Source organism: Microtus pennsylvanicus, chromosome 15 (genome assembly GCF_037038515.1).
Source record: "Microtus pennsylvanicus isolate mMicPen1 chromosome 15, mMicPen1.hap1, whole genome shotgun sequence".
NCBI classification, from domain to species: domain Eukaryota; kingdom Metazoa; phylum Chordata; class Mammalia; order Rodentia; family Cricetidae; genus Microtus; species Microtus pennsylvanicus.
Window position 1 is genome coordinate 41,989,522 of NC_134593.1, and position 25,907 is coordinate 42,015,428.

General features: G+C 36.9%; 1 protein-coding gene across 3 annotated transcripts in view; it reads left to right on the forward strand.

Moving 5' to 3' along the window:
* Positions 1-14,686, forward strand: part of Pcdh17 (protocadherin 17) — a 93,681-nt gene extending 78,995 nt beyond the window's left edge. For all 3 annotated transcript variants that reach the window (XM_075950241.1, XM_075950240.1, XM_075950239.1), the window contains one exon: positions 10,013-14,686. In XM_075950241.1, the coding sequence (XP_075806356.1) occupies positions 10,013-10,695 (683 nt within the window). In that variant the 3' untranslated portion in view covers positions 10,696-14,686. The remainder of the gene's footprint in view (positions 1-10,012) is intronic.
* Positions 14,687-25,907: the final 11,221 nt, after the last annotated feature.

The window sequence follows — 25,907 nt, forward strand, 5'->3', positions numbered from 1 at the left end:
ATAGTTTCTATTATATATATATATATATATAACATATTTATATATGCAATATATATTGCATATATAAATACATAAGCTAAACAGTTTTGAAAATACTGATGTAAGCAGGGCATCTATCTTTTCATTTGGAATTATGCACATCTCATTCAGCGGCTGAAACCATACCTGTCTCTGTCTCTTTTACGATGCCATTGAAAAATAACCTAAGCAATTAAAATCCTTCTTAAAAATCCATCCTCTCCAAGAGCCGTATTCTGTTGAAAGGTGTTGATTGGTTCCTAAGTAACACGCAGAAGAAGATTAGCTACCTCTGACTTAACTCTTTTTCTAAGGATGCTAAGAGTGACATTGATTCTGTTTACTTGTTTCTAGAAATTGAAAACAAAGACGTGCTAGAAATGAGCTGAACAACAGGATTTAAATTGGTAAATAGATGTACTTCCCCAAAGAAATCAGATAGCAGGCGTGAGAGAGAGAGACACTAATAAGACTCTCTTCCTTGCTGCTTACAGAGTTTGTCTTAATGGGCATGTTTTTATTGACCTTCCTTACAGAATTACCACTTTGCTAGGAAGATGACTTGAATCTTAAATGTATTCATCCATGTCATCAAAAATGGTGCCATTATCAGAGACAGGGTTAGCTTACAGAGGCAATAAAGGCATAAAAAAAGCATCCTCTGGGGGAAAAAAGAATAGTAGCATATTTACATAGTCTCTGGTCTGGAGTTCACACAATTATTTAAGTTGCTAGAATTTAAATTTGTCCTTGTAAACTAAACAGCTTTTGCTAACTATTGCATACAAGAGCATAGGTTTCACACTGCATGCAAATTAGGTTCTTCTGGAAACATCTTAACTCTTTCAAGACCCCACATTAGTTTATATGTAGATGGCAGTTTTCTGATAGAGTCTCAAATACAAAGTCGGATAAGTACAAACAAAAGAGAAGCTTGTTCCGTTTACACAGCACTGCCACAGAAGGTAGAATAATAAAAAGGCAGGAAGGGAAAAGTGGGAGAGGAAAAAGAAACCGAGACATGATGAAGTGTAAGCCTCCCAGATACTCACCAATTCCCTAATTTAAAAATCATTATTTAAATATACGTTTTGATTTCAAAAGCATTCTCACAGATTAATAGTTTTTTTATATGAAATGTATTCAGACCTACAAATCTGAGTGAATAATACTGCCAGGTAAAATGCCTTCTTCTCATTTAAAATTGATATCTTTAGAACTTGGGATTTTTATACAAACATGATATTTAACAAATAGATCTGATGTTACTCTAAGCATTGCATATATCATAGGAACAGAGAGCTATTATGTAAAACTTCTAGGTTCTGGATCAGTCTGCAAACCGACATTTCTTCTTCTTCAAGGGCCATAATCATTTCTTAAGGTAAGGGATTAACCGTAATAACTATTTACGGACTATGATGGACCAGGCAAATTATTGGAAAAATTATTACATTTTCATTATCTGAAACAGAATTGTTTATTTTGGAAAATTTTTTCTTTGGGTCTGTTTTTCGAGACAAGGTTTCTCTGTAGCTGTGGAGCCTGTCCTGGGAACTCACTCTGTAACCCAGGCTGGCCTAAAATTTACAGAGATCCATCTGTTTCTGCCTTCTGAATGCTGGGATTAAATACGTGCACCAGCACTGCCCAGATTGGAGAAATTTTTTTAAAGGCTTCATTTAATTTTTCATTTCTGTTGAATGCTGGATTAAAGACATGCAACAGCACTGCCCAGACTGGAGAAATTTTTTAAAGGCTTCATTTAATTTTTGATTTCTGTTGATTTAAATTATTTGCATTATTAGACAGACTTCTGAAACTCATATTGTACCTTATTTGAAATTATTCTTTCTCTTATACACTTTTCATTTTACTTCTTCATATATTTGATTATATATGTGAAAGCTGGTTGATGATGATGGAAAATTAGAGAAAGATAGAAGTTGGAATAGAACAAGGGCACACTTAATGCATGATTGCAATCTCTATTAGTTCTATACTGAAAAATAAAAAAAAATGCTATTTGACTTTTAAATTGTCTTTAAAATAGAAAAGGTAGAATAAAAATATTTGGGAACAGAGTGGACATGCCTGAGAACAGGATTGGAACCGTGGATCATGGTACTGTTAGAGATAGAAAAACTTAAGAGGCAAGACTTTTGAAACCACCGTGATTTGGATAATATCATTCCTTTAGTGCATCTGAGTATTGTAGGACCATAAATGGTGTTCAATATCTTCCCCATTTAAGGGTTCAGGTAATTCAGGAACCTTACAAGACACGTGGTCAAATGCTCGACCACCTTTGTGTTTGTACATTACCTGCTGTACTGAGTCTATAATCTCATTCAGAATTCTTCTATTTTGTTTCCAGGTGCTAACTAATTTTGACAACACAGTTATTTTATTTATTTGTTGTTATTATTTGTTGATGCAGTATACATTCTTAAACTGATGAAGCTAATCTCTCATAGATCTGTGAAATGAACATTTCTTTGTGGTTATTGTTTTTGTTTCCACTTTTTTTTTATTTATTAAAGATTTCTGTCTCTTCCCCACCACCGCCTCCCATTTCCCTCCTCCTCCCCCAATCAAGTCCCCCTCCCTCGTCAGCCCAAAGAGCAATCAGGGTTCCCTGCCCTGTGGGAAGTCCAAGGACCACCCACTTCCATCCAGGTCTAGTAAGATGAGCATCCAAACTGCCTAGGCTCCCCCAAAGCCAGTACGTGCAGTAGGATCAAAAACCCGTTGCCATTGTTCTTGAGTTTTTTACCTGGAACATGTTTTCCCTAAACTCCATTTCAGTACTATTCATCCTTTAAATTGAAGATCAAATAGCATCTTTTGTATAAATTCCTTCATGGTATTATCCTCTACACCATTCTCCAGATTTCTGCGCCTTGACATTACTATGACATAGTTCAAAATGTAATTGTTCATGAATCATTTCCTTTATGCAGAATTCAAAGCTACTGCATGTTTTCTTGAAATTTAAGCTCCTTGGGGATGAGTTAAAATGTCACAAACTTGTGAATTTAAAAGTGGTTCATTTGCCACAAACCACTATCTGTTATAATACCTAGACACAAAGTAGTTGCTTAATGCATTGATACATGATAATTCATTAAGCACAACAATCTTCAAAGAAATTGAAGAAGCACTCACAGAACCTCTATATTGGAACACTGGGATTGCATTGATTTGCTTTTGATGATTCTGCAAAAGTCCTTTTCTCAAAGTGTATGCAAACCTGTATCACTGTACAATACTAACTCTGAGAGCCAGTTCTCCTAAGGGTGCCTGTTAGGAAAAAGTCCCATTTAGCTGTGCCTTCACATCCAAGCATCTGCTGGTGCCCTAGGTAATAGCTGTGCCTACCATAACAGGACTAAGGGAGGAGGGCAACTAAATTTTAAATGATAACTTCAGAGAAGTGTGCTGTGGGATACATTCATATTTGTGCCATAAATTTCCAACATGTGTATTAGAATCTCATTGTTTTATATACCAGGACTTCAATATCAAATCTCCTTATATTGTTTCATACTTGTTCCACAACGTAAATTTCAATTCAATTTATCTCAGCTTTTCTTCATCTCTGGGCACTTGCTATGCATTATCAATGTATATTCTAAAAGGGCCACTCTGATAGCCTTTTTATTATGTCCAAGAGGTCAGAGACACTTAAAACCATCCCCGAACGTGAGCAGATGCATTGAATAGTAAGTACTACTGCTCAGAGCAGCTCCAAATACCCAGCTGTGATGGGATTCATTTCAATGATATAGGCCAGTGGATTCTAGTGTCTGAACGCATCCGTGGCAATACATTTAGAAGCATTGTACAATGCAGGTGCATGCTTAAGGATTGGTACTTCAGTGCCGCCATGGTTTCACTATTTGATGGTATTATACTAACCTCCTCTTCACAATGTGCTCTCTACCTATCTAAAGCAGACAGAATGGCAACTCACAACTAAAATAAAGTATGGAAGCTGATTTGGCCATGTGTTCAAATGAAGTACGAGTGCTCCTTTCATTGCATTTTTGTTGTGTGAATCACCTTTCTAAATTCTTAACATTGATAGATGATTAGTATAAAATAAGTAAAATATCCAAAAGCATTGTTTTTAATATTAAGGATACTTCCCCTCCCCCCCCCCATTAAATCACTGCAGTGTGAACAGGTACCTTCCAAAGTCAGTATATTGTAACAGGGTACTTTATCTCTTTCATGGAAACTAAACAGCAAGATAACATCTCACCTCCACCTAAAAACAATATAGTTCCTTGTGATCAACTGAGAAATACAAGAAACACAAAGCAGTGGGTGAAAGATTGTCTAGCTAAGTAAGTGGCTGGTTTTCCCACCTCACAGGTCTCCATTTTCATTCCTTCTCTTCCCTTGAATAACAAACACACCATGCTTATTAAAAAGTAGCTAAAATAAAGCAACTGAGTTGTCTGAGTTCTTGTTAACAAAAACCCTATATCTAATACAGCTGTAATATCAGAACGGTTATTTTTTATACTATAAGGGAAAATAATAGTTTTTGAGGCAACATATCTTTACCTCACATTCTTCAGAATAAAATTGAAAGTGAAATCTGTATTCCATTCATAGGCAGGAAGAGTGAAGCCAGGTTTATTTTTATCAAATATTCTAGTAAATGGGGTCACATAAGTTATAACTGGAATTAATTTGCATGCATATAAATTGTTAAGATTCCTGTTGTTTGTAATGACTCACATCATCAGCACAAACTCTAGGGATTTGTAGATGGCAAAGGAAAGTAAGTGAATAACAGCATAGCCAAAAAGGGAAGAAAAAAATACTGTTTCTGTTAGAGAAGTGTCATTTCACAGGATGTTGCAAATCATGCCAACTTAGTAAAAGAAAGCCTGCTTTATTAGGCTTGTTGAACTGTATTCTAACAAGATTCCCAAGTTGGCAGTGATATTTTTTCTGCTATGTAAGAATATATTTGAAGATGCATTTTGCTCGAAGAGAAGCATGTACACCTTGCTATGTGCATTTATATATAAGCATTGAAGATAGAAAGGGGAATCAGTAGGCTGGTGTATGAAGCTGTATGTCCTGATTTTCAGTCAAATGCTTTTTTTTTTTCAAGGATACAAGTAGGTGAGAATCTGAAATGTACATTGTGTTTACATTCTATAGAACTGATCTGAAGAGTTCCATGCCATCTGGAGATACAGATCAATGCTTATTCCACTCCCCAGACAGCTAGTACGTGCCATGGAAGCTTACATTGGTGAAATAAAGCAAATTTGAAATAAAAGAAGTAAAATGTAAATAAAAATGGACTTCCCGTCATAGAGTGATCTGCAAAGAAACAGCTCTTATGTTGAGATGTTCTAACAAACACTACTAACAACTGCTGTAATGAAGAGCACTATTCCTATTTAAAGCTGTTTACAGTCAGAAATGAAGACATCTTGCTGGTAGTCACAAAACACAAGAGTGTTAAGTATCTATCCCCACAGCCACAGCACTGTAGAACATCCTCACTGACACCCTGATTTATAGATGGGTTTCCGAACTTCTGTGCCATGTTTACTATTACATCAGTGTATATATATAATGTGTGTATGTATTTCTAGGTAGATCAGAATGGGAGCTGGAAGTATATGCACACTCTGATGCTGGAAATTCTCTCTGCATGTTTTCTCACATAAAAGAACATGCAAACTTTGGAGGTAGCAAGTAAATGTAAAAGTAAGAGCAGGGAATTTTTGATGTCCTCTACTACTACTACTACCCCAAGTGGTAACAGCTTAATTGCTAAGTCTTTTTTTTCTTAAGTGTGCTGTCTAGTTCTCTAAAGACCAGGGAATAAGTTTAAACTTTATATTTGTGTTAAGTTTCTGACTGATAGCAAGACAGAACTGACTAATGAGATAGACTCAACAAGAATTAACTTTTTCTGGCTGATTGTTCAATAGGCTTCCTCTATAATGGATGAACACACACACACACACACACACACAGAGAGAGAGAGAGAGAGAGAGAGAGAGAGAGAGAGAGAGAGAGAGAGAGAGAGAGAGAGAAAATCACCTGACAAAGGTGTCTAACAATGGCTCACTTTTTTTTGTTGACCCTTGTTTGCTTCAATGTCTTGACTTTTAGTTTTAATGTTCACTGTAGTTGACAACACCTTTCACTGAGCATCAGATTGGCTAAGTATGTCTAATGATGTATTGACATTCCAAGGTTAAATTCTCAGTATAAAGGCTAAATCATTCTGTCCTTTTCACTAAATTTAATAAAAGTTCAATGATCTAAATATATGTTATGAAAATATAAAGTAAAATAGTTAAGTTATTGATCTCATCACTGATTTCCCACTCTTAAATATACAGAAAAGTTGTTAATTAATATGGTATGTATTGATTATTTTTTACGATTCTATCTATCTATCTATCTATCTATCTACTGATCTTTCTTTCATTCTTCCCTTCCTTCCTTCCTTCCTTCCTTCCTTTCTTCCTTCCTTCCTTCCTTCCTTCCTTCCTTCCTTCCTTCCTTCCTTCCTTCCTTCCTTTATTTTTCCTATTTGACAAGATCTTACTTTGTGGCCCAAGCTAAAAGACTGAACTGGCTATCCTCCTATTTCAGCTTCCTGAATGACTGTTATAATATATTATACACACACACACACACACACACACACACTTGGAATATATACAGCCCAGAGTCCCAATTTAGACTGTCCTGAAATTTAGAATGGTTTACAGGCATCTCGCACTACCTTTAACTAAAAATGAGTCTTAATACCAAGTAAATGAAACTTCTTTCTCATGAGGTGTTTCCTTACATTAGAATTAGATATGAAAGATATCAGTCTCTGTAACCTATATTCATTATTTGTTAATGTTCAAAACTGTTTTGTTTTGATTTTGTTTGGTTTAGCTTGTTTGGGTTTTGCAATGCTACAGTTTCTGTCATATGTATTTTTTTTTTTAGGGTTCTACAGTCTTATTTAAAATGATCACTTTCTGGGGGTGGGGGAAAAATGATCACTTTCTTTTAAAGGTTGACCATGTTGTATTGAAGTAAGGATGACAATAAACGTGAATTATTTCTAGATAATCTCAAATTTGAAGGTAAATTGGATCAAATCAACTCAGTTGTGAGAGCTTTTGCCCAAGGCCTCTCTACTTGACTAACACAAACACCAAATCTATATCAATAAAGGTGGCGTGCTTCTCCACACTCTCCAGACTTGTAGTTTTATTCTTCTACATGTCTTTCCTTGGATTATTCCTTTTAAGACACAGGGAACAAATTCATTCTCTTCTTCTATAATTGTAACGCCAGAGAAGACTTTGCATTATTTCCTTTATCACACACACTTAGCTTATTTATGGAGAAGATTTAAAATATATATGATAGATGAAACATGTGGCCCCTCTCCTCCTCGTAGATGCAACCGTGTTTCAATGTACACCTTCATAAGAACCTTTTTTTCTATTTATATTTCTCTATCACCTTTCTACTGTTAACTCTCTCCTTTCTTGACTCCTTTCCATTCTTCCGGACCCACTCATTTTCTACCTCCTTCTATCCTTCTTTTCTATTCATTCTCTCTTTACTTTCAGTTGTTTCAATTTTTCTAATAATTCTTTCTAGCTAATTATTCTATGAATATAACGACGACTCTTTAATGCCTACCCACTTGACTATTTACTTCTGTTCTTTCAGGAATATTCCATTCATAAATTCTTTCTTGAACTTTGGCAGTTATAGCTTACTTTATGTTCATAGTTTCTGCTGTTTATACACAAATGCCATTCGATTTTTCCTCACTATCTGTGAATTGCTGGAGTCAAAATTATGGTCTAATCACAATGTGAATAGCTTGTAGTGTATCATAATCAATACTCAAAATTTGCTCCCCAGAATGTGACATAAAGGAGTCAAGTACAAAGCTGTGTTGTGCAGCGGTGAAGCACAAACAGTCATTTTAGGTTGGTGGTTTCAAATTCAGGGTCGATTCACGCTTTCTTAAATCTGCATTAGTCTTTCTCTTTCTCTGACCTTAAATCCATGTTGACTTCATTCACTGCTGGTTATTTAAAAAGCTGAAATGGAAGTCCAGTCAATATTGAAAGATAGAACCATGTTGGCAAATTTCAAAAAGAGCGTATTAGTTGTAAATGATTTTAAGATAAAATGCCTGGCTCTAAAGGATACAAGAGATTAACAAAGTCATGTTGGCTATTCAGATTAGGTAATGAAAATATCTGATGCTGAACCGTTCAGACATTAAAAATACATTGTAACCTGAACTCTTATTTAAATTCATAATGAGGCTTTCCACAATGTTCTGGAGGTCCGGGTTCTTCTCACGTGGTTCATGTTCCTCTTAGCAGGCTTCCAGTCAGAGATTGTATTCTCTATTGGCTCATGATTCAGACTACTCCTCAAGACTCTTGCCAGCTTTACATAATAAGTTTAAAAGGGAATACCACATTTATTCCAAGGAAAATATTTATTTAAAAATGGCAAGTTAAAGTAGATGCAAGCAGACTAAATACTTTTAAAAAATTCACAAGTGTAAATTATGCATGGTATGAAATATCACAATATTTTGTCTTGTCAAGGTGTCACTCTGATACTTGGTAAAATAACTATTATTTCATGGCTCAAATTTCTTGTGGTAAAATAGTTGCTGGGTATGTTTGGCTGATTGATAAGACATTCTCTATGGGCTTTAAATATAAAATCAGATGTTTTGTGTGACTGAGATATTACCCTACAAATCATTCTAAATTTGAGGCTTCCTATTTCACATGTATTATTTGTAGACTTCTCTTTCCTTGCAGAACACACCATTTATTTGTAGGGCTCATCTAGCATCAATTAAAAGGCAATCCCCAGGGCTGCTAAATGTGTAGGGAATTCTACTCCCATCACATAGAGGTAAATTGTAAATATCCTCTAATCCTAGTAGAAGTTCCTGATCTAAAGTGCATCATCAAACAAAAGGGAAGCAATGACTCACAGAGGAAAGAACAACAGAGAGAACGTCATTCACTGCCATAGGTTAAACATATTGGGGTCAATAGGAAGTTCATAGCAACCCACACAACAAAGGCATTTTACTTCACGTTTCTTCTTCCGCATCTTTAAAATAGTAATCATTAAATAATGTTTCGTATAAATTCTCCATACCTTTACTGGCAACAGAGAGAAGTACAACTTCCCACAGAAAACATTATTTCTCAGGGTAGGAAATCACCAAGTGTCATTATTCCGAACTGCACCTTTTGAGTAAATCCATTTTCACCTACTTACAGCAAAAACAAAACCCGAAAGTAAAGGAAATTGATAACAGGATCCACATGCATATATAATAAAACAGGAAAGTGCTATTTTGACAAGCTTATTCATAACCCAGTCTGATAGAAAAAAAATTCCATTTTCCACTCTCAGTGGGGAAAAACTCAGCTTAGAAAGCAACCCTTTTATTTCATGACTGTCACCAAAATAACAATTACAAGTAAAATAAGGATGAAATATTTGAAAAGTTGCTTAGCACTTTTTATGGAAATTGTGATCCCCTCTTTACCTGTTTGTTATTTGATTTAACAAATTGATTCCTGACCGGCTTTTTTGAAATTCGCTGTTTCCAGAACAGGTTACATAGAACAAAGACTGAATTCCCCAGGGGATTAGGTTACAGTGATTCCATCGAGAATCATTCTCCAGTGGCCACCTTTTACTTCTTCCCAGGCTATGGGAATTCGTTAATATCTGGAGAATAGTCTTAAATAAAACCATTGTCTCAACCAGCAGGTTTATGCAACCATCCTGAAATGTTTTAATTATTGTTTTCTTTTCCTTTTTAATTAAAAGACCAGAGGTCAAGCAAGCCCACTGAAAGCTGATCACAGCCTCAAGTAGAAATGTCAATGAAACTCTAATGATTGGATTTGTTGTTTTCTTTTCTCTTTTTGTTTTGCAGAACCGGAAGAGTGCATTAATTGCACAGATGAATGCCGAGTGCTTGGTCATTCTGATAGGTGTTGGATGCCACAGTTCCCTGCAGCCAATCAGGCTGAAAACGCAGATTACCGCACAAATCTCTTTGTACCCACAGTTGAAGCTAATGTTGAGACTGAGACTTATGAAACTGTGAACCCCACTGGGAAAAAGACTTTTTGTACATTTGGAAAAGACAAGCGAGAGCACACTATTCTCATTGCCAATGTGAAACCTTATTTAAAAGCCAAACGTGCCCTGAGCCCTCTCCTCCAAGAGGTCCCCTCAGCATCTAACAGCCCCACCAAGGCATGCATTGAGCCTTGCGCCTCCACAAAAGGCTCCCTGGATGGCTGCGAAGCAAAACCGGGGGCTCTTGCCGAAGCAAGCAGTTCCTACCTGCCTACTGACAGTCAGTATCTGTCGCCCAGTAAGCAACCAAGAGACCCTTCCTTCATGGCTTCTGACCAGATGGCAAGAGTCTTTGCGGATGTGCACTCCAGAGCCAGCAGGGATTCCAGCGAGATGGGAGCAGTGCTGGAACAGCTGGATCACTCCAACAGAGATCTGGGCAGAGAGTCGGTGGATGCAGAAGAAGTTGTGAGAGAGATTGACAAGCTCTTGCAGGACTGCCGGGGAAATGACCCTGTCGCTGTGAGAAAGTGAGGGGGAAAAGGGCCTTGGCGATTTCTTGTCTCTTCTGTTGATTTAAACATGATTACTCCCCAAGTGACAACCCATTTTACAGGGGTGGACCAAGAACAGTGCTGCTTTAAGGCTTTTAGTGAACATCTGAAGTGCCCACAAGTATGTTCTTTTCACTGCTGTTTCTTTTACAGAAATAACAATGGTTTTGACCAAACATATATTAGGACAGAATTAATGACGCTTAAGGAGAAACGAGAAAAGAGAGAGTGAAGAAAACGGAGGAGAGAGAGAAGACAAAGGAGGATGAAGAGACAAGTTACCTTTTGACAATCTGTTAGGAAGGTATTCAGCGTGAGACTTTAAGTATTTCTGATCGCTCTAAGACTGTCCTCCGAGATCGATGCTGACTTAACTGTTTACCTATAAACCCCATACAAAGCAGGGTCTTATTTGTTATCTGTGGTGGGTTTCTAGCTGACATCACAGGCTTCTACTGAAAGTCCTGAAAAGACCTTGCAGTAGTCCAAGCTACACCAAACATTAACACATATTTGTGGTAAACATTTCTGTATAAAGTACCTGCCAAGCATAGAAACACAAAGACCATTTCATATCATTAGTCGGAAAGCAAAAGTATATATATAATAATAATAACAAAACAGAAAAAAATACAACAACGAAAAAACCTTGGTCATTTGTAAGACACCTCATGTCGTATAAAAGTTCAATGTAAAAAGATATAGTCCGTGTTGTCCTGAACACATGCAGACCTATTCACTTCATTAAAGAAGAAAATTTGAAGACTTAAAAATGTCTATTTAGCATTTTAGTGTCCAACAAAGATATAAATGATGGTGAATTTGTTTTACATTTGAACAAATCTGAATCATGGGCTATTATTGAGTGGTAATATTGAGAGAAAATTAAGATGACTTAAATGTTAATTCATTTTTGGACACTAAAATAGCTCAGGAAAGTGAAAAAATTAGACATAACTGATCACATGACCATTTAAATGTGCAGATGTAAGAAGATTCAATGTGTTTACATCAAATGACATATTTTTATTGATTTATTGCAGATTCCGTGCATATGAGCCAAATTGTTGAGTGTATAAGAGCTATATTGTGTATTTTATTAAATTAATATATAGTTGTGTTGCAAAAATATTTGGGCTTATATTGTAAATGGCAAGTGTTGCCTCGGTAGCTGTCGAACTCTATGAGTTTTGTTTTTTCCTGCTTCCTTTTCCCCATGGAGCGTGGGAAGCAGTGCCTCAGAGCAAAGTCTCTTGTTTAATGTATAGTCTACCAAGTACTACAGTACATAATTCTGTTCAAAACGTGTTTGAGTGAGCTGATGGAGCTAACTGAAAGGTCCAAAAAAATGCATCTGTCATTCATAGTTCTGTGCAAGTCCTTGTAGAAGCTTTGATTAAAGACATGATAAATCACAAGAACAAGAACTACATTTTGTACCAATACCTGAAAATTCTTTACCATGTTTTCAATAACATAAAGCTTCTGCCTATGTAGATAGCATAGCATTGGTTGGTTCTCAAAAGTATCTTCAGTGGTTCAGGTGTATGTGTACATCATACTACTAAACATGACAAATGTTTTAATGCATGTGTAGTACCAGTACTGGTTACATGCATTGTGTACTGTGTTTTAAGTGGTCTTGGTGTTAACAAAATTTGTTTTTCTTTATCTCTGTGTTATTCTGCCTCCTTTTATTGGTGTCCTTTGAGAACAATACCCTTTATTCCATCACTTGGTTACACCTTTTCTTATGACATTTAGCAAGTTTCCAACTCCCTTCCTTCTTAAGCTAAGACAACTCTAATTTCAGGAATTGGGAAAAATAAAATTAGCACTCACAGAAGTAGTAGCAGATGGAGAAATGCCTTGATTGACATTTTCCTTCAGCATTTAAATTTTGTTTTTGGCATTTAACAGCTTCATGGCAAACAGTTTGAGCCCATACCTTGGAAAATGTGGTGCTGAGTTAAATAAAGGCTGTTTGTGCACTGGAGCAGAAAAAAAGTGATTATTTACAAACTGGGAGAGAATTTTGTGCCTTCTTTTCTGGCCACCAAGCCAGTGTAGAAACAGCATAAATGTCATAAAATCCTTATACTAAAAACAAAAGAAAAAGTAAAACAAACATTGAACTAAATTCAGTTTTATAATTAAATATATCCGCTGGAACTCTTTCCATCATTTCACAGAAGTTTTAGATCGTACCTCACTCGCAACAATTGCTTTGGGGGTAAAAATGGGTGACTCCCCACAGCCTTACTCTCTTGAGAACCGCACTTGGTTCTTGATAACAGCCTTTCCACAGTTTCTACTCTTGCTTTCTGTTATCCATACATGTTTAAATTAGAAAAGAACGGATCTTGTACATGTGAAACACAATTGACACCATATTTTGGCCAATTTTATGTATCTACAGTGTGTTGTCTCTGTTCTATGATATTACTTTTTTTTCAGGAGACTACAAAATGACTTAGATTGATAGATAGTGGAAAACTGACGGAAAACGCTTCCCTTTTAGTCTTTCCCAGCTTTGCCTCTCTCTCACTATTCAGATAACCACATAGTAAAGTCTAAGCAGTGCTCCAATGAATTCAACACAAAGAATAGGTTTATTTTTTAAAACTTCTTAATTCTAAGTAACCAGTTGTTCAAGGTATAGTGTCTGATGACGCTGACACACCCTACGAGTCTCAGAATTGGTTGAACCAGTATGTGAGGGATAGACAAGAAGCGGCCACCAGTGATTTACTAGTGTTAGCTGTTTAATACCTTTTCTGTATTTAGTAGTGATTATTTATTTACAAGTTGGTGGTAGTTCAAGTCAGGACTCTGAGCTTTGTAGTTGAGGGAATCTTGCTTTTATTCATCTCCCTGGGACCTGCCTTCATCACAGAACTCTGGTGCTTGGCTTCCAAGGAAGCCTTTGCTATGCCAAAATCATACATTTGGGGAACAATGTCTCTAATGGGTGGTACAGAATCAGTAGGATTGAAGACGTTTCTGGAATGTAGAGTGCTTTGCAAATGTACATACATAAGATGAGAAATAATGTCTTTTATGTCTCTAGAGCTATTCAAGTAGAGGAAAATTCCATTTGGGGAAATTTAGCAAAAGACTCAAAACACTAAAAAAAAAATGTTTAATGGTGAACTACAAATAAAACTTTAGTAGTGAAATCGTTCGCCATCTGTTAATAATGAAAATGTTTTCATTAAAGTTCAAAATAGTAATTATAAGTGTGATACCATATCAAAGTAAACATTTAAGAGCAATGTCTTATGTAATCTCAAAGAAGGTTTTCACATTGTTTCTTTAACCAACAAACTTACCCCCATTGCAAACAACAGACAAAAATTGGAACCTGTGCCATAGATTCGCTGAATTCCTGGGTGAGAAATTGGTTGTTTCTTTCCCTAAATCAACTGAGTTCTTATAAAATGTGGCTTTCTTATTAAGGATGTAGACACTGCTCAAATTTAAAAAAAAAAGCACCACAAAAAATAGTCATGTAATAATGAGCAGTATGCTTATGAGAACCAGGTTAAAAGCTGTTTGTTGTCTAATGGAGTGGAAGTTGCTGGGGTCAACAAATAGACTAAGGACCAGCATAATATGTACCTACTCATTATTGTCTAATTATAATCTTTTGACAAGAGACAACATTTATCAGAGCATTAATTCCATGAGAGTTTTGGCTATCAAGTTGTGTTGATTTGAAACCTAATTGAATGAGACCTGATTAAAGTCTGACTCTCCTGGCCCCAGTGTTTTGCAGGTTAGCTATTTCCATTTATCAGTCCCATCACTTCATAAGGTTCTTCCTGCACCAAGTGATTGGTGAACAAGGACAGCGACAACAAAAAGCAGCATACATTGTATGGATTTATCTCAACGCTAATGTTTAATGGCTGTGTTTCATGTGACCTGTCTGGAAAATGAGGACTCTGAATAAAAAGCTATTACTAATAGTGGTATTGCCTTCCTGTGAATTCATTAACACAGAAGTGATGTATTCTCCACTGCACACCACCAAGGACCCTAACCGTAATTATTTTGGAAAAACAAATATGGTATTATAATTGTCTTTGCTAATTATCTGCTTTCCCATAAAAGGAGATTAAAAAGTTACTTAATGCCTGCCATTAGTTTCTAACAGAAATGAATTAATATTCTTTTAAATATCTTGGATAAGTGAGTTAGTCAAATAATTACCATGAAACTATGACCTATGTATTCTTATACCTTTCATATTTACATTTGATGTAACAATAATTTGATATAAGATCCCGTAATTATGCAGAAAAGTCACGTTATAAAATTCCTCCCTGTCTCATATGAATGTTCAAGGCATCATTTTATAAGAACATTTACAGGAAGTGTACATTTATTTAAACATTTTTAAATCATAAGCCTCTTACCAGAATCACCTTGCAGCCACAGAGTAATATTGGAGCATATCAAACACATGAATGAATTCAACAAATACTTGGTTTTAGGCCACCCAGTTCTTCAGAAAGCTCAATGGATTACTCCTGGTTTTCCCGAGTTACCTAGAACACCCTGCATTCTTGCTAATTCACATCAGGTGACAACTTTTACAATTCACACCCACATAATATCTTGCTCCATAGGCAGTTTTGTTTTAGTTTTTATGACATCACCCACAATTTTTGTTGCATTAATTTAAATTATTAGCACAGATTAATAGTTACCTATCCACATTTTGGTTCATTGATATGTTGGACTTTTTCTTTCCTTGAACATTAAGCTAGATGCTAATGGCTATAGAAGGGTTCTAAGGTTCAGAGAAACACCACATTTTGCATGCAGAGTTCTTACAGTTTGTACCTTAGTGATACCTATAAAGATAGGAAATGACTTGCTCTTTCATAGGAGTAGCAAACACGGTTAGCCAATTTCATTCCTTGCTTTAAAGTGTAAGGGTAGATCAAGGCACTGACAATTTTGTCATATGAATCATGTGACGAAGGTTGAGAGAGAATGGAATCATTCAGGTGAAGAGCCCTTTCTGTCTATGACACAATTAGGAGGAGATCTTGAGCACAGCTTACAGGAACCTCTTAGTATATATATGTCCATGAAATGCCAGTCTCAGAAATTACAGCCACTTTTGAAGATGGCAGCAAAAACTGTGGCTCACATGGGCTGACTCATCACCGATTAGCTTAAAAATATATTACTTCGGTTATTTTTGAACAACATAACCTATTTTTTGCTATGAGATATTAGAAGTTTATAGCTCCACAATGTCACAGAAATTACTCAAAAAATTTTCAGCATTTTTTTAGAGGTAAAACACAAATTTTGAGCTTTGGTCCATTTTTCATAGCTTGTATTTTGTTGAAGTAATTGGCATTTGTGACAGTTTACATGAAAAGTATTCTTATTTCTTTCCTGGTTTACTGGGGCACTCAGATCAACAAGCAAAATAATTGCACAGACTTATTTGAGATAGGGAAATTCTGGCTCTAGAAGACTTTCTATGTTGCAAAGCTTTATACAATTAATTCACATGGAGCTACAAAGCAGCAAAGCACATCTAAGGAGAAGCAGCTAAGAGGCCTGCACTTAGAAGTAGGTATCTAATTTGAGTGGCCAGCCCAGATTTTCTCAATTCTAAAATCTTGCAGCATTTCATTTCTTCTCCAAATAGTCATCTCCTGAAACCTTTTTTTTCAAATTATGCTGCCAATATTAGTTTCCTTTTAATACTCTTATATTTTTACTATGTTGATAGTTCCCTAACTCTCTGTGAATAATTTGAAAAGGAAAAAAAGCACTTTCAGTCTCCAAGAAAATAAAACAAACAAATAAACAAGAAAAACACATTACGAGAGTCATAGGCATCATTCTTGTCTTAAATGTGGTGGTATGTGTCTGTCACCCGAATACTTGGGAAACTGAGGAAGTAGACTCATGAGTTGCAGGCAGTCCTGGATGGTGTGTGTGTGTGTGTGTGTGTGTGTGTGTGTGTGTGTGTGTGTGTATGTGTGTGTAGTGGTAGTGCTTGAGCAGACTATTGAATTATGTCTGTCTTAATATTACCCTCTTTCTTTCACTGTTATTGATAATTATTTCCAAATCCTATATTACAGCTACCAAATGGAATTTACAGAACAAAAGGACATCTTTTTTTAGAATTCGACCTAGAATACAATTATAGAAGACATCAGACCAAATATTGATAACTGGATAATTGTCATCTTTAAAAGTGCTATACAACTTTTGTGTTATTATCTCTCCCCAGCCCCAAATGATAGAAAATCAGTTTTCTGGTGAATTTAGTATGCATTCATTTGGAAACAATCATGCAGATGTTCATTTAATTATATTAAATCATGAAATTTGTATATGCCTAACCAATGAGGTTGTTAATTGTTTTCTTAGAAATGATTCTATAAAATTTAGTAATATTAAAAGTATATATACATACATATAAGTGGATGAGAATCTAATAATTTCAAGAGCTACTAACATAAAATAAAGGACAAGCCAAGCAATTTGATATGGCTAAATTATGCCTAGTATATTTGAACTTGACTTTCTTCCTCCACTCTGACTGTGTAGTATAAACTATGGGTCTCTTCAGAGGTCAGACAGAAAAGCAGCAATACCATAATAGTTAAATTCACTGTAGTTCATCAAAAGTGAAGCTGATTTGATTTTAATTAATCAATTAAAATTAATTTCAATTTATTATCTCCCACACAACTCACAGAAATCCCATCTTATTCTCAAGAAGACCAATTATACCGATATCCCTCTACCACTAACTTATTGCTGTATATTTTTAAACCTAAATAAAAATGGATCAGATGTGATATTCTTTAATTTCATTAGACAGTTAAGTAGCTCAGTGTTTATTATCTAACAATTCTTAAATTATATTTTGAAGCTATTTTCCCTTAGAACTACATTTTTAAGTCTATTACATCTAGACGTTTATGTTAAGAGAGTTTGGAAATTTTAATTTTTTTTAAAAAAATAATTCATACAAATTACATTTTGTGATAAATTAAATGAACATCCTGTAACATTTGTAAACTCTCTTTTAAGGGATTATCTTATTTTATCTTCTTTTCATAGCTTTCCCTATTACCTAAATGCTATGTTATCTTTCTCATCTATTTATTAAAATAACTTGCATAAGTTCATATGTTGCAAATTATTTGTGGAGCTACTGAAGACTTATCTTATGATTATATTAAGTGAAAAATTTCCATTTCAATTTTCTAGGCCTATATGAAAACTTGCAATCCTTTTTAAACTCCCACATGGAGTGTTAAGATTGACAAATGCATAATGATTTCTAACACGAAGTACACAAAGTGAAAGTAGGTCAGGAATAGGAATTTTTAGAAAAAAATTCTGTAGGGGTGCTGAGTACTTCATTGGAAGTCTGAATAAGTCATTAGAAAATGCATGATCTTACTATATTATCGCCAATTCCTATATATTAAGAAATCTTCTTATTAAGATCTCATAATGTTAAATGTTTGACATTGATGGAAGATAAGTAGAGATCCTCTGAGACTGTTATGATTGCTCTTCCTACACATCTTCCTTAAACATCTCCATAATTCAAATACTATACTTACATTTCATCTTTTTAATTTTGATTAAACGTAAAAAGTTACTCTCTGCTCATAAACCAGAGGAAAGGGAATGAATGAGCATGTAAAAAAAAAAAAGGTAGCTTCTTCTTTTGAAGAATGTGGCATTTCAGAACTTATCTGTGAAGCACAATTTGCATATTTTGGCAAAATGGGACAGATATACATGAACTAAATGCCGCTTCTGCCTCTATGTAATTTCAATGGCCTGAGAAATTAACAAATTTATAAAAGCTGTAGTTTTGTTTGTGCTGTGTGAGAAATGTGAGTCACTCGTGCTTAGAAAAGAGATTGATTGGAACGGAAACATTCTCAGGTAAGGAATCTGAACTGCAGCAGCTTCCTGGAGAAAGCAGATTTGAACTGAGCATGGAAGAAAGGGGCAGCAATCTGGCCAGCAAAGCTGTATAGGAAATGCATTTTGGACATAGAGACAGGTGTGTACAAAGCCATTAAAATAAGTCAGAATATTTTCTGATATGGATGGTAGAAGGGGTTGGAGAGACATGTTAGATCAAGTTAGGATGATCCAAATGCGCAGTTTAGGAGATGCCACAAGAACATCTATTGTAAAGGTGAAGAGATGTAAGGACACCTGAATTAGCATTACTGGCTGGGAGAGTCCTGCCGAACTCCTGCCAAGCTGAATGTGAATTCGGGAAAATAACACAAGGACAGCTTGCTGCTGCCTGGTGATCCATTCTTTATATGATGCTGCCTAATAGCACCTTGTACTTGGGTCTGGTCCAGCTATCGAGAGGCAGCGCCAGCTCTGCTGAATCTTGAAATTCTCAGTTTCAAGACTTCAGCAGAGTATTTATGTGTGTTTCCAACTTCCCAGAAATAATTCTTCCTTTCAAATCTGTAATCATTTTCGATACTTTGGAAAGCAAAATGAAGGTGAAAATCAAGGATATGGAAGTCTTCCATCCTGGAATTGGTGACCGTGACTCTTAAATGTTTCCAGATTCTCTAAGTACCACTTGGAATGTGCTGTATGAATTCTGCTGGCTAGAATAATTCCAATAATTGTTCCTGATGTTATCCCAGCCTCTTCAGGCAGACAGAAGTAGCCTATCACAGTGCATACATATTCCAGGAATTTACTAACATACATATTTCCAGTCTTAAGTAGAACATCAATGAACATACAATGGTAATTTCAAAATGGGGTAATTTTCCTCCTTAAGGTTATTTGACAATGTTCACTGATAATGTTTTGTTTTTAAATCATAGTGGTATGTAGAAGCTGAAGGAGTTGTTAACCATTCTACAATGTACATGGTGGCTATCTACAGACAGAAAAAGAAAACACCCAAATCCCCACGATTCCCAGTTTGAGAAATTCTGTGTATCATATAAAATGATGCAGTTTGAAAAAGAAGAGCAAGCAACTCTGGGATTTAGATGTTTGATCTTGAGGTTAATTAGATAATGTGTTTTCTTTCTGAGTTTAGATAGGAGTCTGGGCGATTTTAAATTCCTTAGGACTAAGGACTTCTCTGCATTGTGTCTTCTGATAATTGACAGCACCAGTGTCTTTCTCCCACTGACATTCTTATCTCTGACTCTAATCAGTGTCAATTGGCTGAGAATGAGAGAAAGATGTTGCTTTTGTTGTTTTTAATCCTCATAATGGGGCTTAGAACCCATACCCTAAGGCAGAAGAGAATCCCAAATCCCTAAAGTGAAGAAAGGAATCTGCCTGGGGGAACTGTCTAAAAGTTCTTATAGGTCAGTTGCTATGACCCATTTCTATCCTCAGGACTAAAGGCATTGTGTGTGTGTGTGTGTGTGTGTGTGTGTGTGTGTGTGTGTGTGTGTGTGTGTGTGTGTGTGTTGAATCTGTCTCTGCCATCGGGATTTGTGGAAGCCACATACAAAAACATGATGATATGAAATGGAGATCAGACAAAGACATTGCTCAAGCAGGAGTTAGTGACCATGTGCAAGCCCCCTGCCACAGAATGGATGAGTTTATTGATCTTCTAGGCACTGACTTTAGTTCTTTCAAAGTAACACATGAAATGCAAAAAAAGAAAAAAAATGTCAGATTGACATTCTAAATGAGGTTAGGGGAAGGTGACTGCAAACAGTTTCTTAAAAGTCTTATTTCTCTTGACACACACTCTGTTTTACCCATCTGTAACGCAGGGTAGGCGGTTCCAATGCACATTTTATGAATTTGAACTTGAAATGACTCTAGTTTTAAAATAATAATGGTAATGTGTTAAGAGGGTGACAAGAACTCTCGTGGCAAAGTTGAAAGTCTGTGCATTGACAGGCAAATTAATATAAATAGCAATTACCATAGCCAATGTACATCTGAGATTTCATCTTCCTTGGATAAATATGGACTAAGTACATTACACGACAAAGGTGCATTATTCACTCTGGTGAATCCCGGGGATCCATGCAGACTAGGATGGCTGGAGTTAGGCTTTTGATGAAGAGGCTGAAGAAAGAAGCAAAACCTCAGCTCTGAGGTTGAACTTTCCAGTGGACACTCAGGAACCTGCTGCCACACAAGAAAGCCTCGAGTGCAGTTTCTCTGATTAAACATTGCTGTATTACGAAGCGATGCAATTGTGATACACTACTACTGTTCAAGCTAATTTACTTCCTAATGGTCTATTTGCATAGCGGAATTTGCATTTTATTTCACAGCAAATGTTATGACGCCACCTGCCCCATTTGAGATAGAACACCAAAACTAAGAAAATAGAAGCACTCGGAACTGAGAACGACTATTAGAAGCATTGTACCCACTCTTCCTCCCTTGGCAGCACTGAATGTAACAACCAGGATTCAGTTTCCAGCAAACAAAAGTAAAACTGATAATTCTTGCCCTCACATACAGGTTGCCAGTTTCTGTTTCAACCCCTCCTCCTTCCCTCTGTCTCCTTCCTATTTATTCATTCAGTTCAATGAAGGTAATTTCCCTAAACCATACTAAGTTCACTGCGAGGGCAAATTTATTTTGGGAAATGTCAAAGACAAGTGAGACATGCCAGCGCAATAACCTAACAACCTCCCAACCGTCAATACCACTGCTCTTATTTAACTTAAGCTTTTGGCCACAGACACCTCTCCACACTGAAGACGACAGCCTAATACAGCAAATTATTGCTATCTGACTCCTTCTGTGATCAAGAGCATAGACTTTGTGGATGTGTTTTCCCTTTTGCTGAACTACTGCCTGTCGATCAAAATACCTACTTCAAGGTTCAAATCCCTAGGGTGACAGCTGCCATTAAAAGTGACTCATTACAGTCATTCAGAGTCCCCTAACACATGGATAGAAGTTTGCTTCCTAGGGAACACTGGCAGGTTACAGTCCTCAACAGCTTTTCTCATTTCAGCAAATGTACACACATTTGCCAATTACTTTATTCAGTAAAATAAATATTATGGCTGAGAGGTTTTTTTTAAAGTAATAAACGTAAAAAATTCACAAAATGTTCTCATGAAGCAAAGAAATGTGTTTAAAAGTCCTTTAAAAACATCTAAAATTTAATTTTATATTATAGAATATAGTTAATATCTATATCACTAATAAAATATATTATTAGTTATTATATAGATTAAAATGTATTAGGAACAAAACTAGGAAAATATAAAACATAAGCAAAAGTATTTAAAGCTAGTAATTAACCAGATTCACTTTGTCTTTGTAAATTTTGTCTTTGTATCATCCTGATTCTCACATGAACAGAACTGGGAGCTTTCCAGGTTATGTTTAGGGAAGGGAAGTAGAGGATACTAGATGCTGTCATGAACTCTGCCACTAGGCTGTCTTGGGAGAATACTAACTCTACTTACCACACTCCAGTCTTGTGACCTTATACCAGGGTGAACCACATGAAGTCCTTGGGTCAAATCTGGACTTACGCCTTCATTTCACATAGAAAGATGTACTGGAAACTGGTTGTATCTATATACTTACATATAGTCTGGGATGTTTTTCCAACTAAAAAGTGAAAAAGTTAGGAAAAAATCTGCATTATATGAAAGCAAAATAATATTTAATCTTACACAGAAGAAATTACCTGAGCCCTCCCTGAATAATTCACCAGCTTCTACTTGTGTTTTTTTTAGTTGTAAAACAGGAATAATATCCCCTCACCTCACCCCCCATCCACTGCTCATAGAAAAGTTTCCCATGAGCAGTAAACAAAGTCTGGCACATCAATTTGAGGCAGGATGAGCCCCCTTTCCCCTGCTCCATATCTAGGCTGAACAAGGTATCCCTTCAAAAAGAGTAGCCTCGAAAAAGCCAGTTCAAGCAGTAGGAATGAATCCTCGACCCACTGCCAGTGGCCCCACAGACTGCCCAAGCCACACAACTGTCACCCACATTCAGAGGGGCTAGTTCAGTACTATGCAGGTTTCTGCTGTCAGCCTGGAGTCAGTGAACTCCCACAAGCTCAGGTCAGCTATTTCTCTGGGTGTCCCCATCATGGCCTTGACCCCATTACTCATATTATTGCTCCTTGCTCTCTTCAGCTGGACTCTGGGAACTCAGCCCATGGCTCCACTGTGGATTCTGCATCTACTTCCATCAGTTACGGGATGAAAGTTATATGATGACAATTAAGATAGCCATCAATCTGATAATAGGAGAGGACAGTTCAGCCACTTTCTCCACTATTGCTAAGGGTCTTAGCTGGGGTCATCCTTGTAGGTTTTTGGGAATTTCCCTAGTGTCAGGTTTCTTGCTAGTCCCATAATGGTTTCCTCAATCAAGATATCTCTTTCCTTGCTCACCCTTTCTGTCCTTTCCCCATCTCAATCAACCATTTCCCTCTGTTCTCCCCCTCCCCTTCTTCCCTCCACCTCTCCTTCCACCATCCTTTTCTCCCACCCTCATCGTCCCAGTTTGCTAAGGAGGTCTTGTCTATTTCCCCTTCACAGGGGGATGCATATATGTTTCTGTTAGGCTCTTCTTGTTACCTAGCTTCTCTGGGGTCATGGACTATAGGCCGGTTATCCGTTGCTATATATCTAATATTCACTTGTGAGTGAGTACATACCATGTTTGTGTTCTGGGTCTGGGTTATCTCACTCAGGATGTTTTTTTCTAGTTTTTTCTAGTTCCATCCATTTTTATGAAAATTTCAAGATGTTTTTTCACCACTAAGTAGTACCCCATTGTGTAAATGTACCACATATTCTTTATCCATTCTTTGGTTGAGGGGCATTTAGGTTGTTTCCAGGCTCTGGCTGTTACAAACAATCCTGCTATGAACATAGTTGAACAAATGTTCTTGTAGTATGATTGAGCAACCTTTTGGTATATACCCAAGAGTTGTATTGCTGGGTCTTAAGGTAGGTTGATTCTCAGTTTTGTGAGAAACCACTTTACTGATTTCCAAAGTGGCTGTACAAGTTTGCATTTCTACCAGTAAATGTTCCCCTTATTCCACATCCTCTCCAGTACAAGCTGTTATTGGTGTTTTTGATTTTAGCCATTCTGACTGGTGTAAGATGGTATCTCAAAATCATTTCAATTTACCTTTTTGTGATGGCTAACAATGTTGAGCATTTCCTTAAGTGTCTTTTGGCCATTTTGTTACGGGAGGTCCTCCCACTCCTCCAGCCTATTGCTGCTGAGATACCAGCCCCTGGGGGCGTGGTCTCTCTCCCTTTAAAAAAGCGGCCACTTCCCTCTCCTCTCTCTCTCTTCACCATCAGCCCTCTGTGCAACCAGGAAGGAAGTCTAGTCGCCTGCGGAGCAGGAAGTGAAGAGAGAGAGGAGAGGGAAGTGGCTGCTTTTTTTTCTTTTTTTTTAATTTTTTTTTATTGATAAAAGAAGAATAAAGAAAAAAAAAATTTCCACCTCCTCCCAGCCTCCCATTTCCCTCCCCCTCCTCCCACTCTTCTCCCCCTCCTCCCACCCCTCTCCCCTTCCCCCCACTCCTCTCCCCCTCCCTCTCCAGTCCAAAGAGCAGTCAGGGTTCCCTGCCCTGTGGTAAGTGCTAGGTCCTCCCCCCTCCGTCCATATCTAGGAAGGTGAACATCCAAACTGGCTAGGCTCCCACCAAGCCAGCAGATTGCATAGGATCAAAACTGCGTGCCATTGTCCTTGGCGTCTCATCAGTCCTCATTGTTCGTCATGTTCAGAGAGTCCAGTTTTATCCCATGCTTTTTTGGTAACAGTCCAGCTGGCCTTGGTGAGCTCCCAGTAGATCAGCTCCACTGTCTCAGTGAGTGGGTGCACCCCTAGTGGTCCCGACTTCTTTGCTCATGTTCTCCCTCCTTCTGCTCCTCATTGGGACCTTGGGAGCTCAGTCCATTGCTCCAGTGTGGGTCTCTGTCTCTATCTCCATCCATCGAAGTGGCTGCTTTATTAAAGGGAGAGAGACCACGCCCCAATGGGCTGGTATCTCAGCGGCGATAGGCTGGAGGAGTGGGAGGACCTCCGGTAACACATTTGAGATTTGTCTGTTGAGAGTTCTCTGTTTAGATCTGTACCCCATTTTTTAATTAGATTCTTTGGTATTTTGATGTCTAATTTCTTGAGTTCTTTATATATTTTGGAGATAAGTCCTCTATTTGATGTGGGGGTAGAGGAAGATGTTGCTGCCTTTTTGTCTTATTGACAAAAAAAAAAAGCTTCTCAGTTTCAGAAGGTCACATATCTTTACTGTTGCTCTCACTGTCTGTGCTACTGGGGTTTATTTAGGAACTGGTCTCCAGTGCCTGGCAAATGCATGGAGCAAATGAGAGAGGTGATGGAAAGCATCAATACATGCAGATGCATAGCAAGTTCCCAATGAATGTTATTGATTATGACAAATGGATGCATGTCAATAACATACATCTATCATAATATTACCTTAGGACATAGCTTCAAACTCTTTTTGAACATCTTTCAAAGAGCAATTATTCTAAAATAGTGTTTCTCAAACTTCCAAATTCTAAGACACTTTAATATAGTTCTCATTCTGTGGTGACCCCAACCATAAAACTACTTTTGTTGCTAGTCCATAACTCTAGTTTTCCTACTGTTATGTAAAATAAATGTAAATATTTGTTCTTTTCTTTTCCAGATGGTCTTAGGTGATCCTGTGAAAGAGTAATTAAACCCCAAAGGGGTCTCAATCCACAGGTTGAGGATCTCTGTTCTAAAACTATGCAAAATCAAGAAAGCAGCAATAGAAAACAAATTTCCAAAAAATACTTTAAGTGTATGCTCAGTTTATTGTTTCTTAGCTGGTTCAGACAACTGCATCTGTCAAAAATTAATAGCCAAGAAGTCAGTTAAGCATTGCCAACATTTCACCAGAAGCCTGGAGGCCTTTACCTTGTTTGCCACTAGCTTTTGGAAGTAGGTAGTCCATGGTCAAATGCTTTTCAGTAAAGTTAACCAAGTGGCAGCTGGCACCATACAGCTCCATTATAATGAAAACACGAGGTGGCTGCCATTACCCAGTCCTGCACTAATGAGAACAGTAGGAGGCTAGCATCACAATGGTCTAATGAAAACAGGAAATGGCTGGCATTAAATTGGTATAATAAAAACAGGAGGTGGCTAGCATTACACTGGTGGAAT